Source organism: Phacochoerus africanus, chromosome 2, assembly GCF_016906955.1.
Source record: "Phacochoerus africanus isolate WHEZ1 chromosome 2, ROS_Pafr_v1, whole genome shotgun sequence".
Taxonomy (NCBI): domain Eukaryota; kingdom Metazoa; phylum Chordata; class Mammalia; order Artiodactyla; family Suidae; genus Phacochoerus; species Phacochoerus africanus.
Genome location: NC_062545.1, coordinates 134,810,860 through 134,829,756, shown reverse-complemented (window position 1 = coordinate 134,829,756; position 18,897 = coordinate 134,810,860). Strand labels below are relative to the sequence as shown.

The 18,897-nt window shown below is 35.9% G+C and overlaps 1 protein-coding gene across 1 annotated transcript in view; it reads left to right on the top strand.

The window, feature by feature from the left end:
* SPRED1 (sprouty related EVH1 domain containing 1) overlaps window positions 1-15,484 on the top strand; it is a 110,515-nt gene extending 95,031 nt beyond the window's left edge. The window contains exons 6-7 of the mRNA XM_047766762.1: window positions 8,061-8,162; window positions 10,234-15,484. Of these exons, the coding sequence (XP_047622718.1) occupies window positions 8,061-8,162; window positions 10,234-10,884 (753 nt within the window). The 3' untranslated portion in view covers window positions 10,885-15,484. The remainder of the gene's footprint in view (window positions 1-8,060; window positions 8,163-10,233) is intronic.
* The last annotated feature ends 3,413 nt before the right edge of the window (window positions 15,485-18,897 follow it).

Sequence of the window (18,897 nt, the reverse complement as noted above, 5' to 3'; positions counted from 1 at the left end):
CTTCTTACCCATGAATATAATATATCCTTCTATTTAGCTCTTCTATAGCTCTTAGTAAAGCTTTGCTTTATCTTCATGAAAAGATGTTGTATATCTTTTTATAAGATTTATCCCTTTGCACCATTTTGTTGTCATTGCCATGATAAATGGACTCCTTTTTAAATATCATTTGTGACCAACTTTGAAGAAGTACCTCCAGTGGTTTTTTCAGCTGACAGATTTCTTCTAAAGACCTATAGCAATAGCATCACACTCCCAGGGTTTTAAAAAGCAGTACTTAATTGAACATATATGTTTATCTAAGAACATTTATGTTTAATAAGTGTAAACAGTCAGCATTGTCTATCTTTTCACATAGAGATTATGTGAGAGGATTAGTATCTATAGAATTAATAGTTTCAAAGTGTATGTGTGTCTTGGTGTTTGTGACTTTTCTGAGAGGATAAATTTGGAATAATAAGTGAAAAAGTGGATATTTTTACTTTTTAAAATCTTAGGTATATATATTTAATGTATAACTTGTGGTTATTATATTTATTATAAGAAATATATCATCAGGGGAGAAGACAATATTTATTCCTCTTTCCTTCCTTTTCCATCTGTTTTGTTTGTTTTTAATCTGACCAAATACTTAACCTCATTCTCTGGTTACTTCAAGTCCCATTTCCTTTGTGGCTCCTTCACAGGTTATTTAATTCAGTGATTTCCACCCCCCCATCCATCCCTGGATTCTTACATATTCCACCCTAAGTTAGTTATATAACCTACTTCAGTGAAGATCAGAACCTTTTTTTTTTTTATTTAGTCTTTTCTAGGGCCATACCCGTGGCATATGGAGGTTCCCAGGCTAGGGGTCGAATTGGAGCTGTAGCTGCCAGCCTTCTCCAGAGCCACAGCAACGCCAGATCCTTAACCCACTGAGCAGGCCAGGGATCAAACCTGCAACCTCATGGTTCTTTAGTCAGATTCGTGAACCACTGAGCCACGATGGGAACTCCAGAACCATTTTTATACTTCACTGTGCTTTCCATAGTGCCTAGTATTGTGTACATATTAGGAAATCTAGTATAGTTGAATATTGAAACTAAAAAGAAAAGTGAGTGGAAAGTGTTGGCTTGTAATTTTCCAACTAGATAGAAGTAAGTGGACATGAGAGAATGGATAATAAAGATTAGAGAAATTATAATCCAAAAATGTCACTTCATCCCGTATTAATCCTTTAGTCCTACAGCATAAAACTGAAATGCTTTTTTTCTCTTTATGTTTCAACCATGTAATTAAAGTGCTAATGAAAGTAATAAAATTTGAAAACTGTAGGAAACAAGGCCAGGTATAAGATAAACTTTTCAGTCATTAACTAGTTTTATTAAACTTCCTTCTCTATGTAAGGAATACTAAGTAGGTGGTTCAAGTTGTATATATATTCATTTAAATTCCTATTTGAATTGAGGTATACAAACTTTTTAATCCAGAAGTTCTAGTTCAGCAATTTGTGATACCAATATACTTGAACGTATTAAAGATAAATGTATAAGGATAGTTTTTGCAGTATTGTTTAAAACAGCTGAGGGTGGGGAAAAGCCTATATATAAATTAATCAGGCTAATTAAATTAAAATTAATCAGACTCAATGGAATATTAAGCCGCTGTTAAAAGAATTAGGTAAAGCTATATGTGTAAACATAGAAAGGTGTCCATAAGTGTAAGAAAGTGAGACACAGTACAAAAGGTCCCTATTTATATTTAAAATTTTTAAATAACCACATATATGCATACATGCATATGTGTATAAATTAAATACATGGCCAAAAAGTGGAAAGTACTACTAGAACATACTTCCTATTGTGTCTCAGCATTAACGAACCCAACTAGTATCCGTGAGGGTGCAGGTTCGATCCCTGGCGCTGCTCAGTGGGTGAAGGACCTGGCATTGCTGTGAACTGTGGCCTAGGTTGCAGATGTGGCTTGGATTTGGCATTTCTGTGTCTGTGGTGTGGGCTGGCTGCCATAGCTCCAATTAGACCTCTAGCCTGGGAACGTCCATATGCCATTGGTTCAGCCCTTATAAAAGGGGGGGAAAAATGTACCACCAGAATGGTGTATTTGTTACACTGGTGACCTACATTTGACATATCCTAATCATCCAAAGTCCATAGTTTACATTAGGATTCACTCTTGGTGTTGTGCATTCTTTTAATTTGGACAAATGTATAATGACATGCATCCATCATTTCAGTATCATACAGACTTTTTCACTGCCCTGAAAATCTTCTCACTCCCCCCAAACATAGCCCCTGGCAATCCCTGATCTTTTTATTGTCTCCCTAGTTTTGCCTTTAACAGAATGTCGTATTGTTGGAACCATACAGTTATGTAAGCTTTTACTTTAGTAATATGCATGTAAGGTTTTTTTCACGTCTTTTGTTTTTTTTTTAAAGGACAATTGTCTATTGTCTGGATGTACCTTTGCTTATCCATTCAGCTACTGAAGGGCTTCTTGGTTGCTTCCAAGTTTTAGCAGTTATGAATAAGGCTGCTTTAAATATTTGTGTACAGGCTTTTGTAGGGGGGGGGTGAATGTTTTAATCCTTTGGGTAAATACCAAGGAGCACAATTGCTGGATCATATCAGAAGGATCATCATATAAGAAACTGCCAAATTGTTTTCCAAAGTGGCTGTACCATTTTGCATTCCCATCAGTAATGAATGAGGGTTCCTGTTGCTCCATGTCCTCCCCAGCATTTGGTATTGTCAGTATTCTGGGTATTGGCCATTCCACTGGGTGTGTATCTCCTTGTTTTTTTTAATTTGCATTTCTCTGTGACTTAGGGCTTTTCATATACTTATTTGCCATCTGTATTTCTTCCTTGGGGAATTGTCTATTGAGGTCCTTGGCACATTTTTTAATTAGGTTATTATTGTTTATTTTTAGGAGTTCTTTGTACATTTAACTGAAATAGGAAAACTTATGAGAAATATAGTACATATAAAGAAAAAAGTTCCTGGAGTTCCCATCGTGGCACAGTGATTAACGAATCCGATTAGGAACCATGAGGTTGTGGGTTCTATCCCTGGCCTTGCTCAGTGGGTTAAGGATCCAGCGTTGCCGTGAGCTCTGGTTAGGTTGCAGCCGCGGCTCGGATCCCAAGTTGCTGTGGCTCCAATTCGACCCCTAGCCTGGGAATCTCCATGTGCCGTGGAAGTCGCACTAGAAAAGACAAAAAGAAAGAAAAAAGTTCTTTATACATTTTAGGTATCAGTGCTTTATCAGATTATCTTGTACAAATATTTTCTCCCTGTCTGTCACTTGTCTTCTCATTCTCTTAATGTTTTGTTTTGCGAGTAGAAATTTTTAATTTTAACGAAGCCCAGCTTATCAATTCTCTCTTTCATGGTGGTTTGAAAAGTGACATGGTGGTGGTGAAAGGTCACTGCCATCACCAAAGTCATCTATTCTGTTCTATTGTCTCTGTCTTTTCTTTTCCCAGTACTATACTATCTTTTATTTTATTGTGTTTTTAGGGCTGCACCCATGGCATATGGAGGTTCTCAGGCTAGGGGTCAAATCGCAGCTACAGCTGCTGGCCTACGCCGCAGCCACAGCAATGCCAGATCCGAGCCACGTCTGTGACCTACACCATAGCTCATGGCAACGCCAGGTCCTTAACCCACTGAGCGAGGCCAGGGATCAAACCCCAATCTCATGCTTCCTAGTCGGATTCGTTAACCATTGAGCCACAACGGAAACTCCCATACTATCTTTATTAATGTAGCTTTATGATAAATCTTGAAGTCAGGTAATGTCAGTTTAACTTTGATCCTCCTTCACTATTGTACTGAATATTCTAGGTCTTTTGCCTTTCCATATAAACTTTAGAGAAAGTTCCCTTGTGGTACAGCGAGTTAAGGATCCAGCATTGTCACTGCAGCAGCTCAGGTCACAGGTTTGATCCTTCAGTCCCGGAACATCCCTTGCTTCGGCATGGCTAAAAAATTAATTAAGTAAGATAAACTTTAGAATCTTTCAATATCCACAGAATAATTTGCTGGGATTGTAATTGGGATTGCATTGAATCTTTAGACTAGTTTGTGAAAAACTGTCATTTTGACAGTATTGAATCTTCCAGTTTACAGACATGAAATATCTGTATTTATTTAGTTCTTTGATTTCATTCATCAGAGTTTCAAAATTTTCCTAGTACCGATCGTGTACGTATTTTTTTACATTAATTCATAAGTATTTTATTGGGGGGATGCTGTGTTTTAAATTAAATAGTACTATATTTTGAATTAAATAGTACTTTGTTTTAAATTCAAATTCCACTTGTTCATTTTATAGAAAAGTGATTGGTTTTTGTATATAAACCTTGTATTCTACAACCTTGCTATATAGATCCAATAGGTATTTTGTTGATTCTTTCGAATTTTCTGTATAGATGATCATGTCATCTTGTGAGCAAGGGCAGTTTTATTTCTTCCTTCTTAATCTGTATACTGCTTATGTCTTTTTCTTGTCTTATTGCATTAGCTAGGAATTCCACTATGACCTTGAAAAGGAATAATGAGAAAAGGGATGTCCTTGCCTCCTTTACCTGATCTTATTGGGAAAGCTTCACGTTTCTTACCATTAATTATGATATTAGTTGTAGGGGTTTTGTAGATATTCTTTATAACTTGAAGAAGTTCTCCACTCTTTGCCATTTATGAGAGTTTGTCATGAATGGGCAGTGGATTTTGTCAAATACTTTTTCTCCATCTTTTGATAAGATCGTGTGATTTGATGCATTTTGATAATTGATCTTTTAATGTTGAACCAGCTTGCATAACTGGGTTAAATCCATACGGTCATGGTATATAATTCTTTTTATATACATTGTTTGATTCAACTAGCTAATATTTTGTTGAGGATTTTTGCTTTAGTGTTTATTTAAGATACTGGTCTGTACTTTTTTCATTTCTGTTTCTGGTAATGTTTTTGTCTGGTTTTAGTATTAGGATAATGCTGACCTCTTAGAATGAGTTAGAAAGTATCTTCTCTTTTTCAATTTTCTGAAAGAGATGGGAGAGAATTGGTATAATTTCTTCCTTAAATATTTGGTATTATTCACCAGTAAACCCCAGTTGTATCTGGTGCTTTCTGTTTTAGAAAGTTACTAAAATTATCAGTTCAACTTCTTTAATAGATATAGGCCTATTCAGATTGTTTTCTTCTTGTGTGAGTTTTGGCAGATTGTGCCTTTCAAGGAATTGATCCATTTCACCTAGGTTATCGGATTTGTGAATCTAGAGTTCTTCATAGCATTCCTTTATTATCCTTTTAATCTCCATGAAATCTGTAGTGATATCTATTCTTTCATTTCTGATAATTAGTATCCTATCTTTTGTAGCCTGTCTTTTTTTCTCTTAGTTATCCTGACTAGAGGCTTATCAATTTTGTGATCTTTTTTTTTTTAAGCATGAGGTTTCATTAATGTTCTGTATTGATTTCCTGCTTTCAATTTCATTGATTTCTATGCTAATTCTTATTATTTATTTTTTTTCTTGCTTTGGATTGAATCTTCTTTTTCTAGTTTACTAAGGTAGAAACCTGTTTGATTTTAGAGCTTTCTTCTTTCTTAACATATTAAATGCTGTAAGTTTCACTATGCACTACTTTTGCTATACCCCACAAATTCCAATAAGTTGCGTTTTTTTGTTTGTTTGTTTCGTCTTTTTGCCTTTTCTAGGGCTGCTCCCTTGGCATGTGGAGGTTCCCAGGCCAGGGGTCTAATCGGAGCTGTAGCCACCGGCCTACACCAGAGCAACGCAAGATTCAAGCCGTGTCTGCTATACCAGAGCTCACGGCAACTCCAGATCGTTAACCCACTGAGCAAGGCCAGGGTTTGAGCCCGCAACCTAATAGTTCTTAGTTGGATTCGTTAACCACTGCGCCACAACGGGAACTCCAATAAGTTGCGTTTTTACTTCTGTTTAGTTGAAATACTTTTAAATTTCTTTTGAAATTTCTTCTTTGGCCCATGTGTCACTTAGAAATGTGTTGTTTAACCTCCATTTACTTGGGGATTTTCTGTTGCTGAATTCTAGTTTAATTCCTTTCCAGTCTGAGAACAGACATTGTATGATTTCTAATCTTTTAAATTTGTTAAGGTCTGTTTTATGTCCCAGAACATGGTCTATCTTGGTTAATGCTCTGTATAAGCTTGAGAAAAGTGTATTCTGCTGTTGTTGGATAAAGTAGTTACTATTTTTATTTATTTATTTTTCGGCTACGCCTGCGGCATGTGGAAGTTCCTGAGCCAGGGATCAAACCTATGCCACAGTTGCAACCTGTGACACAGCTGCAGCAGTGCTGGATCCTTAACCCACTGAGCCACTCAGGAACTTCCTGGATGAAGTAGTTTTTAGATGTTAATTGTACCCACTTGATCGAAGGTGTTGTTTAGTTCACCTTTGTCCTTACTGATTTTGTGCCTGCTAAATCTGTCCAATTTCTAATAGAAGGATGTTGAAGTCTCCTGCTATGATAATGGGTGCATCCATTCTCCTTACAATTCTGTCAGGTTTTGCCCCCTGTAATTTGATGCTCTGTTGTTAAGCACATACACATTAAGAATTTCTATGTCTTGGGGAAGTAACCCCTATATCATCATATAATGCCCTTTATCATTGATAACTTTACTTGCTTTGAAGTCTGCTGTGTCTGAAATTAATATAAGTACTCCCCTTCTTTTGATGAGTGTTAGGTGGTATATTATTCTCCATCCATTTACTTTTACTCTAACAACATTAAACTGCTTTGTGGGAGTATTCTACGATAACAAAATAGTCCTAATTCTTCCTTCACATCCCTTGTATGATTATGGTCATTCATCTTACTTTTATGCATAATTATACCTTATCAAATACATTGTTGCTGTTTTTGAACAAACCTTTCTGTTAAGAATAAGAAAATTGGGAGTTCCTACTGTGGCTCAGCAGGTTAAGAACCTGAGGATTGCAGGTTTGATCCTGGCCTTGCTTAGTGGGTTAAGGATCTGGTGTTGCTGCAAGTTGCACAGGTCACATATGCTGCTCAGATCTAGTGTTGATGTGGCTGTGGTGTAGGCCTGTAGCTGCAGGTCCTTTCAGCCCTAGCCTGGCAACTTCCATATGCCACAGGTGTGGCCATAAAAAGAAAAAGGAAAGAAAAGTTTTATTTTATTTTTACTTTTTTTTTTGGTCTTTTTGTCTTTTTGCTATTTCCCTGGGCCGCTTCCGCAGCATGTGGAGGTTCCCAGGCTAGGGGTCTAATCGGAGCTGTAGCCACCGGCCTACGCCAGAGCCACAGCAACGCAGGATCCGAGCCGAGTCTGCAACCTACACCACAGCTCACGGCAACACCGGATCGTTAACCCACTGAGCAAGGGCAGGGACCGAACCCGCAACCTCATGGTTCCTAGTCGGATTCGTTAACCACTGCGCCACGACGGGAACTCCTATTTTTACTTATTTCTTTTTAAATGCTCCTCCATTCTCATGTAGATCCAAGTTTCTGACCTGTGTTATTTTCCTTCTCGCTAAAGAACTTCTGGTAACAATTTTTTGTAAGTCAGGTCTACCAGCAACAGAGTTCCTTGATTTTTGTTTGCCTAAGAAAGTCTTTTTATCTCTTTGATTTAAAAAAAAATATGATCCTTTATTTTTTATTTTTTTACCTAATAGTAAGTCTGTGCCTCTTAATCCCCTGCCCTCATGTTGACCCTCCCTCTTTCCCTTGTTGGTGATATTTTCTGCTCAGCTTTTTTTGCTTGTTTTACAACAGAGTGGCAACTTCCAAGCTCCTTACATGCAGAACCATAAACTAGAATCTGTATTACTTTTTAAATTAAATTTTAAATGTATAGGGAAAGTCCTAAGTGTAAATAAAAAGGATGACTCAACTAATGCTTTTTTGTTAAAATCATTTTTTAAAACTTTCTACTAATAGATTATAATGTTTTGGAATATACATTGTACATGGTTATATAAAAAATAAGAACTGCATTCTTTTGTCACTTAAGTAGAAATTGTTTGTATTTTAGATAATGTTCAGTCATCCAGGCCTGGACATTCAGGGCAGAAATATAGAATATGTACAGCGGCAAATATCCAAGGAATGTGGAAGCCTGAAGTCTCAAAATAAGGTAAGTAATCTTAGTTTAGTTTTATTTTCTGATTTGGAATATTAACTAATTAACATAGAAGTGAAATTTTCTAGTCTTCATAAGTCTCCCTATAGTTGACTTGTACTCAAATTTTTAAAAGTGTATAAATTAGCTATTTGTTTATATATACTTCTAAACCCTGTTAAATTTCCTCCAAATTTCTGGGGAATTGTCACAGTGTATTTATCACCAGTAGAAATTGTGTATTATTATTTAATGATCTGAATCTATCACTCCACCTTTAGTCTAGACATTTTTTTAGCCCCAATTCCAAATATTTGGGGAATAGAAGTTTGCCCCAACTTGGATCAGGTGCTTACTTATAGACAAGTCACTGTCCAGAAACTGGGACTAGGAGGTACAGATGTGACTATTAGAAGCCCACTTGTATGGGTGAAGGAAAGATCATTTTGGTTTTATCCCCAGAAGATTTACTTTTCTTCATGGACTCATGGAAACAGTTTACCCAGAGGGGTAAGACAAATTGTGATGTGTTTTAGGCCATTTTTAGAGACAAGCTATGAATATGTATGTCTTCGTTTTAGTTTGCAGGGCTGTCATAATGAAATACCACAGACAGAGTGGCTTGAACAATAAGCAGTTGTTTGCTCACAGTTCTGAAAACTGAAAGTCCAAGATCAAGGTTGTTGATACATTTTGGGTTCTTCTGTGGCATCTCTCCTTGACTTGCCAGTGGGTCACCTTCTGGTCGTGTCCTTTTTTTCTCTTGGCACCTACATCTCTGGTATCTCTTTGTCCAAATTTCCTCTTCTTATAAGCACACCAGATTGGATTAAGGTCCACCTTCAGGGCTTTATTCACTTTTTAAAAGGCCCTATTTCCAAGTGCAGTCACATTCTGAGATAGGGATTGAGGCCTCAACATATGAATTTAGGGGGACACCAGTTCCATTCATAATATTCCACCCTCTGGTCCCTCAAATTCATGTTCTTCTCACATGCAAAATACATTCACCCCATGACAACAGCCCAGAAGTCTTAACCCATTCCAGCATCAGCGCTAGGTCCCAGATCTCATCTAAATACCATCTAAGTTAAGTGGAATTGAGACTCTAAGATAGATTCATCCTGAGGCCCAAAATTCCTTGAGCCCATGAGGGATGTGACCCTACCCCTTGGCCATGGGTGAGTGCATCCCAAAAATTCTGGTTTCTTTTTGCTTTAAAAACAACGACTACAATTTGTCACTTTCCTCTCCTATTTTACTATAAGCAGCAAGGAAGAAACAGGATGCACCTTCAGTTAGAACTTTGCTTAGAAGTTTCTGCTAAATACCCAAATCCATAGCTCATAAATCCTACCTTTCACAAAATACTAGGATGCTGTTCACCCACATTCTTTGCTACTTTATAACAGGGATCATCTTTCCTCCACTGTCCAGTAATGTGTTCTTCATTTCCATCTGAGCCTCACAAGAAGCACCTTTAGTGTTAGTGTTTGTGCCAACAGCCTTTTCAAGGCTACCTAGCCTTTTTATAACACGCACCTCAAAATTCTTTCCGCCTCTACCCATTACCTAGTTCCAAAGGCATTGCCATGTTTTTAGATGTTTGTTAGAGCCTCATTCCACTCTTTGGTACTAAAATCTGTATGAGTCAGGGTTGTTCACAGAAACAGAGCCAACAAGATGTGTGTGTATATAAGAGAGAGATTTTTTTTTAAGGAATTTGTTCATGTCATAGTATAGGTTCAAAATCTGCAGGGTAGGCTATCAGGCTAGAGACCCAGGGAAGAGTTGTAGACTGTGTCCAAAGGTTATCTGCTGGCAGAATCCTTCTTTCTCAAGCCTCATCAGTCTTTTTACTATTAAGATCTTCCACTAATTGGATGAGGGCCACCTACAGCTTGGAGGATAATCTGCTGTTCTTATAGTCCACCAATTTAAATGTTAATCTCATCCAGGAAAAATCTTCACTTAAACACACAGAATAGTGTTTGACCAAATATCTGGGCACTAAGGCTCAGCCAAGTTGGCACATAAAATTACCCTTCACAGTCATTATTACAATTTTCTTCTCTTTCTTTTTTAGGTCCCTTTGAAATCAATCCGACATGTCAGCTTTCAAGATGAGGATGAGATTGTCAGAATAAACCCTCGAGATATCTTAATACGTCGCTATGCAGACTACAGACATCCTGACATGTGGAAAAATGACTTGGAGAGAGATGATACTGACTCCAATATTCAGTTTTCTAAACCAGACAGTAAAAAACCAGACTATCTTTACTCTTGTGGAGATGAGACTAAGTTAAGTTCACTCAAAGACTCTGTGGTATTTAAGACACAGCCTTCCTCATTAAAATTTAAGAAATCAAAACGAAGAAAAGAAGATGGTGAACGTTCTCGCTGTGTATACTGCCAGGAAAGGTTTAATCATGAAGAAAACGGCAGGGGAAAATGTCAGGATGCTCCAGACCCTATTAAAAGATGCATATATCAAGTTAGCTGCATGCTCTGTGCAGAGAGCATGTTGTATCATTGTATGTCAGACTCAGAGGGAGATTTCTCTGATCCCTGTTCATGTGACACTAGCGATGACAAGTTCTGCTTACGATGGTTAGCCCTAGTAGCTTTGTCTTTCATTGTACCATGTATGTGCTGCTACGTTCCCTTGAGAATGTGCCATCGCTGTGGTGAGGTGTGTGGGTGCTGTGGTGGGAAACATAAAGCTGCTGGATGAAAGCATCCAGTGCCAAAATGAGCAAAAATCTTTGTGTCCAGGAATTAGCTAACTTGGCTTGGTGGAAGCTTTTGGCAAGCATTATGAAATCTTGCCTGGTATCATTGGGGCCACACGTAGCGGAAACAGAACTCATCAGTTCTTGGCATTTCACAAATGCCAGCCATGCCTAACTTTTTTCCTGGAGTACATGGCATGTTTTGTTACAGGTTGTAAAGGATATTTGCAAAAGGAAACCATTTCTGGTTATTGGCCATTTAAAGTGAGCATAAAATATGATCCAACTAAAAGGGATTAATTTTTTGGCATTTTTGTATATTTATGCATTAGGTGATGGGACTTTTAAAGGTTTGGATTCATTAAGACATGAACTAAAAGTGCACTAGGGGACAGTTGATTTCAATTTAAGTAAAGTTAACACTTGGAAATTGTAAGAAGTAAAACAAGTGCAACTAAATCATTTATTAGTTGTTTTTTGAAAGCAGTTTTATGTATAAATAACAAATGTTTATATTTAACTAAATAATAAGGTACGAATTATTACATATTAAACTTTTCTCCCCCTTCCTAGTTCTGAAGTAGATATACATATATCTACTGTCACATTCCATTATATTTTGAATATTTTACTCATCTAGTTAATAATGTTTTTATTCCATGTGAATGATTTCATATTTTCATCCTCATTTCTTTGGCTACAGTTTATATTGAGTTATATCTGTACATTCTGGTAATCTAAAATCCTTAAAGAATATTCTAATAGCCTTGAGTGACCAACTTTTTTTTAAAGCACAGATGTAATTGTCTAATGTTATGATGGGAACATAACACTTATTTTTATATAAAAAGAAACTGAGTAAACATTATAGAAAAAAGTGAGGTTTTGGGTTGTTGTTTTGTGTTTTGTGGTATTCAACCAGCAAGTTGTTTTCTTTCAGAGTTTTCCTCCTTCAAAAAATATTATTGCATTTACAAATGTATTACAAGATGAAGCGTGTAACTGGATAGTTAAACAGTTTCCTCCTGAGATCTCCACTTATCATTCTGCTAAACCAGAATATGTTCAGCTGTGTTACTAATTTTTTTAGCTTAATTCTCAGTGATTATTATCACATGACAATAATAACTTTTCTCAGTTGCATTTCATTTTATTTAAACTGGCCAAAAGCAAAGTGATTTTATGTTGAAAGGTGTGCTAAACTATCCCAGGAAAGTATTTAATCCAACATTGTCAGTGAAATATCTTGTACATACCAATTTATTTCTTTTGCAGAACATTGTATTACTGGATGTTTAATTTACAAAGTAGTTGGATAAATGTTCTAGCAAATTGTTTAAAGTACTTTGGGGTCAAATTGTCCTTTTTTTTTTTTCTTTTTAAGTGTCACATTAAAACTCTAACCAAGTAAGGGGTTCCTTAAGAACATTCCCTTAGAGGGATAAAATTAAGAAGTGTGCCTTTTTTTTAATGGCTTGAAGTTTCAGAAGTGATAAAAATTAAAATCACACTACTGTTTGAAGCTCATTTTCTATGCAGGTTTTTAAATGTCATTTATGTAATCTTTCTTTTTACATATCACACTTATGCTTGTGTTAGCTTTTTTCTTTTGCCCCAGATCAAACTGAACAATGTATATATATATAACACTATCTGTCTGTAAAATACTTTTTTTAAGAAAGCATTTATATTTATATGACAGCTTGAACTGACAACATTGTGTATATAGATCATCTTGAAGTATTATTTCACATTGAAAAGAAGAAAAATATATTGATAACTATAGATGTTATGAAGAAGAGGTTATTTCTAGTTTTGTACTAAAAATCAATTGGATGAACTAAGTCCAAAACATGACACTGTAGCAGCAGTTTTAAGTCTTATTTTTACTGTTTATATATTTGGATGCTGCTACACCAGATGATCTTCATCCCTGAAGTTTTCACCTAAACTTGATTTCCTAGAATAGACTGTTAACTTTCAAAATTACTTTTCATTGGTGAAATGGAAATACTGATTTTCCTTGTGAATGAATTTTCATATTTGTAAGTGCTGAGTTTATAATTCAGGTTTGAGCAAGGTGTGAATAACTGAAGAAAATAACTTGCTGGCTATATAGGAACATGCTGTGGAAATGAACTGTGTATATACTTCTGGGAAGAACAAATTTAATCATTTCTTCTGTTGAGCACTAATCAGTATAGTGCAACTCCTGGTTCCTGTACTGTATTTTATATGCAACATATATGCTTTAATATTTTAATGTTTGTGCATTAATATTTTCAATTTGTTTAACCACTTTGCTGCTAAGATTTTTTTCCGTCCCATCCCCATTTTTTCCAGTACAATTTTAAACAAGTTTCTTCATTAAAAACTATGGTGATGAAATGGTTTTTATTTTACCTTGGATCTTTATAGTTTAACACACAGTTTCCAGATCAGACTAGAAGACTAATTTATAATGTTACCTGAACTCCTGTGTGGAATTTTTCTCTTGAGTAAACTAGAATCCTTATGTGGAAACAAATGGATAGTTTCAGTTTCTCATTCTTAAACATGTGTATAGGTATGTTCAGGAACATCTCATTCTGCATAAAGATTTGGCATTGCCACTTGGCTTGTCCTCTGAAACCGTTCTCTTTGTTTTTAATCTGCTAGTATAAGCGAATGGCTAAAGAAAACTGCTTAAGTAGTAGTAAATATTGAAAGTGAAATCATCTAGATAGCATGACAAGAAAGACTTTGGTCTGGTCTGATGGCTAATTTTGTTCAGAATCGATCATTCTTAAATGATCTTTCTCCTGTCTTGACAGGGGAATCATTCGATTACTGAAGAAATATGAAGTGTGTAACTTCAGCACCACCTACTGGATGATTTATAAGCCAGACATGAGGTGGTGGTTGGAATCTGACAGTGTTTATCACTACTGCCAGTAAAGGGCTATTTAAGTGGTGGCCAGCTCCAAATGGAGGAAGCAAGAATAAGAAATATCTCAAAGGAACTGTAAAATCAATCTTTTTCATAATGTGTCTTGTTGGTTGCGGAAAGATTTTAAGCACTTTTATCCTTACATATCCTGTTTTAAAATATTTATCGATATTTGGAACTGGCAGTCAAACTTAATGGATGTGCCGAAGCATTTATAGAACCAATTAATTTAACTTGAAAAAGCCATTACCAAAATGATATTCTTACTTTTCCTCCCATTACCAGTCAGGGAGAATTTAAAAAATAAATAAATAAACATCACTGTATTTCATCATGACACAATCGGAGAGTGTGTGTATGTCTCTGGGATGATGTTGGGCAGGGGTTAAAATTTAAAGGGGAAAACAAAACTACCTATTTTCATTGGTTATTCAGTAGTGCCTAAAATGAACTTTTGAAGTAATACAAATGCACTTTGAATTCATGTGTATAGTGCCATCTGATATCTTGGGTAAGTCTTGCCTTTTCTTTTTCTCTCCCCAGCCCTTACTTAATTGAATGCCACAGAGATGTTTCTTAATATCCATCTAAGGCTCCAAAGTACAGGAAACATGTACTTTCTTCCAGATTTAAAGAATCATAAAATGTTTGTTTTGTTGAAATTTGCTTTCGGTTTTGTGATTACACTTTAGAATATGTGCTTAAAATTGGGTTTTTTATTTTAGCCCAAAGATATATTAAACAAGTGTAACATTTTTCTATATTAAGACTTTGAAAACTTTTAATTACCTGGAAAACATAGATTCTTAACTAAATATTCTTAACTTGATTTCTAGGATCACATTTCTAAGAATAAAGGGAAGCACTAGAAACTTGCATTATTCTTGCACTTAAAAAAAAGAATTGTTCTGTACACCACAATAAGGTGTTTAGCAGTAAGTCAAAAATGTGAAAAAAAGAAATCACAGCCTGAGGTAATTTATATAAACAACAACAACAACAACAACAACAAAAAAGGGCTTTAGGGTATTATGGTACTATTTGCCTAGCAGCCAGGTGGTTATGAAACTTTCATATGCTTTGATACACTGGTGTCAACCATTGTTCCTGAAAGCTCCTTAAATTGCATAAGTTGTTAGTTTTGAAATTTTTCAAGAATAATCTAGTTGAAAAGCCTTTGTATTAAAGATACACATAGATTTTTGTGAAGATTGCCAGTATGTAGTGTCATTTGCTTTCTATTTTTGATCTCAAAAGTGCCTCCTCACTTGTATATTATTTCCATTAAAAGCTTGACTGCATTCTTTCTAATAAGCAATGAAAAATTGTTTAACTCATGTCATCATGTATCTCCTTAGATATAGTTGACTAGCTTGATAGTTTTGAATATATAATGTAAATATGCATATATAAGTTTGTAACTGTTTTTGTTACATCATACCCATGTAATTGGACATATCAGATGATATAAGAATTTGTTTTAATTACCTGATTAAACCTATCATGAAATACAAAAGGACTTTTTCTTACTCTTGCAGAGGATAACAAGCTGTCACCTAAGAGACAGTTAATTGCTGAAGGAGAAAACAGTAGTAGAAATGGGAGCTTTTGATCATAATTTTTAAGGTGTACTTTTAACTGAAAGTTAATATAGAGTTCATTTTAATGACTTACTCTTGATTGTATCCAGATTTTTTTTATATTATGTTAAACCTAATACACTATGGTTTGGGGACATGTTACAGCTTCGTCTGGATTAACCACCTAAAGTGATGGGGGGGGGGAATTTTTAACCCTCTTTATTTCTTTCTCTCTTTTTTTTTTTTGTTATCATAGTTTTCAAAGCCTCACTTAGCTTATAATATAAGCAAAAATAACCTAATTAAAAAATTAGTAGGACAGTACTCAAGGATCATAATGTATTTCCACACCAGAATGACCTTTGAATTACTATTATAGTTGTATTTATTTGAAGAATCAAAAATTAACTGTTTATACTTTTACCATGAATTGTGAAATGTAGTCTCATGTGCTTATTTACAGGTTTTCAGAAATTTGCTTTATATTCTTCACATCAAGTTAATACCCACAAGTAAGTAGAATAGTTTTTACATGAGAGAAATTGAAACTAGGGTTTCTGCTTCTCTGTCAATATAGTGTCATGTACCTGGTGGTCTTTAAAGAAAAAAAGAGCAGCATTAACAATATGAAAGTTGGAGTCAACTTTAACTGCTCTTAAAAAGATTTGCAGTTTTACAGATCCTTAAATTAGTGGCTCAAAAGTATTCATAATAAAAGTCTAACAATCCTAGTTGAAATGGTGTTTTCTTTTGTCTAGCAGTCTTTGTTTTTTGTTATGTAATTTTTTTTGTTTTTGTTTTGTTTTTTTGTCTTTTTGCCATTTCTTGGGCCACTCCAGCGGCATATGGTGGTTTCCAGGCTACGGGTCTAATCGGAGCTGTAGCTGCCGGCCTACGCCTGAGCCACAGCAATGCAGGATCCGAGCCGCGTCTGCGACCAACACCACAGCTCACGGCAACGCCGGATAGTTAACCCACTGTACAAGGGCAGGAATTGAACCTGCAACCTCATGGTTCCTAGTGGGATTCGTTAACCACTACGCCATGACGGGAACTCATGTAATGTTTTTAAGTGATCACTTTTAGTCCTCAAATAACCCTATAATGTAAGTATTATCCTCATTTACTCAAGAGGAGAGATAGGCTTCAAGAGGCAAAAAAATAGCCCCAACATCATATTAGAGGTACTGGGATCAAACCAAATTATTTTGCTTCAAAGCCCATGCTTTTAGTCATGATGCAGTTTTGTGTTTTTTTTACAAAAGTTACAGATGTCCTTCGTAGAATAATCCTATTGTTTTCTGTTAAGATGAAATTTTATTTAGGCTGAACAGTATGATTGTTCTATGAAGTACATAGCCTTTAAAGACAAAGCCTTTCTTTAAACCAGAGTTGCATTTAGTATCAGGGCTATTTCTTACACATGTGTCAGAATGATGAGGTTACCTGCCCCTCATCCTTCAAAATTAATTTTAACCTGGAAATAAAAAACTGAGAGGCTGTGTACAATTTGCAAAGAAGTAGGATAGCAAGAATTACAGAATTTCTAGTCCTGAAATAAGATCATTTTCTGAATATGATAAAACTAAGACCTACCTACTTAGCTTTCATTTTCATTACTTATTGATTTTGCATTGCCAAATTGTAAGATACTGATTTTTTGTCTTAAAATTGAAACTGAACATTTTACAGATATTACATGTCAAACCACTTTCATTGCCTTCATATTTTTCGCTCTCCTTTTCCTGTTCTAGGAATAATTTCTCCAACTTCTCAAAATGTATTAAGCAGAAGAATTCATGGAGAAGAAATTTCAACAGTATATTATAATTCCTTTTGAAATTCTTGTAATCTTACCAAGAATGACCAGAAAACTTAATGTGTCTTTCAAGAGTAGAGGCAACCCACAGTGTTTCACTATCACTTAAAATTTAAGGGAAAACAAACGTGAATTTGTAAACTCTGAGCTGGTTAATAGTTTTTGTTAAAGTTCTTGTTAAATTATCAAAGTAAAAAATACACAGCATGATAGTCCAACATTCAGAGAAAATAGGGATATAAACCAGATTACTTGTGCTTACTGAGAAAATTGAGTTTGCTGACATTTTAAGGCTGGAAGACCCTGAATTCAATACCCTTATTTCACAAGTATAGTGTAGAAACAGGCCCAAGTGCAAGATCACTAGCTTGTGTAGTAACATCCTGCATTTTAAACTCATACATCCAACTGCCTACAGTGCATGTCTTGCAGGCACCTCAAATTCAGTAAGCCCCCAACTTTTTCCCCCATTCCTTAGACTTTTTTTTCATTCTGTCTTATTGGATGGTTACACCGCTGTGCATCCAGTAGTCTAAGCCAGAAACCCAGCTATTATCCTTAGTTTCTCATATTCCCTTAACTTTTCACAGTCAATTCTCAAGTTTCGACAGCTCTCTTTCCTAAATGTCCCTCAAATCTTGCCGTGTCTCTCTAGCCTCACTGCCACTGTCCTAGTAGAAGTCATCTCACTACTGATGTTGAGGATGCAGCATTGAGTCACTTTAATGTCTTTATTTTTAACAAAAGGTGGTCTATGTTGTAAATTGATTGGAAGGAGAAAGTACTTTAAACCATAACAAAGTGGTGATGAATTAAGTTCTTCAGATTGAGATAGCCCCAGATTTTTCTTTTTTTTTTTTTGTCTTTCTGTCTTTTTTAGGGCCGTACCTGCAGCATATGGAGGTTTTGTGGCTAAGGGTCCAATCAGAGCTGTAGCCACCAGCCTACGCCAGGGCCACAGCAATGCAGGATCCGAGCCTCGTCTTATACCACGGCTCACGGCAATGTTGGATCCTTAACCCACTGAGTGAGGCCAGGGATTGAACCTGTGTCTTCACCAATGCCAGTCAGGTTCATTAACCACAGAGCCATGATGGGAACTCCTATCCCCAGATTTAGACGAAAGAAGTGGTTTGTGGTGGGATTGAGGTCTCGAATTATGGTGACTTTGAAAGAATACTTCAGCACCTGGAACCAACTGGAGAATTAAGAGCAACTTGAATTTAGGTACAAACATACAGAAATTATAAAACTGTATATGCCCCTTTCCTTAACCCCCCCCCCTTTTTTTTTTGGTCAATAATCTAAGCCTGTTCTCTTTTCTGAGAGCTTGGGTGAAAGAAAAGACTGTTACTGGAAACCTTTGGAATCTTATTGCTGATAATATTATAAGTAAATCATCAGCTCCACAATCAGGTAAGCCTGTATGCAAAAAGTCTGCTTTTTTTTACAACTCATTTTTCCCTAAAGCAATGCCCAAAATAGCCTATAATGGTACACATTTCTTTTGAACATCGCATCTCCAGGCAAGGCTGGCTCTTTGAAGGATGTTGGGGGTGTACTATTGTATGTAGAGTAGTCAGGGAAGGCCATCCATGTTTCAAGTAGGAAAAGGACTATCCAGGTTGAAGGAAGAGCAAATGTAAAGACTGAATAGAAAGGTGTTGTCTTGTTGAAGGAGCAGCAA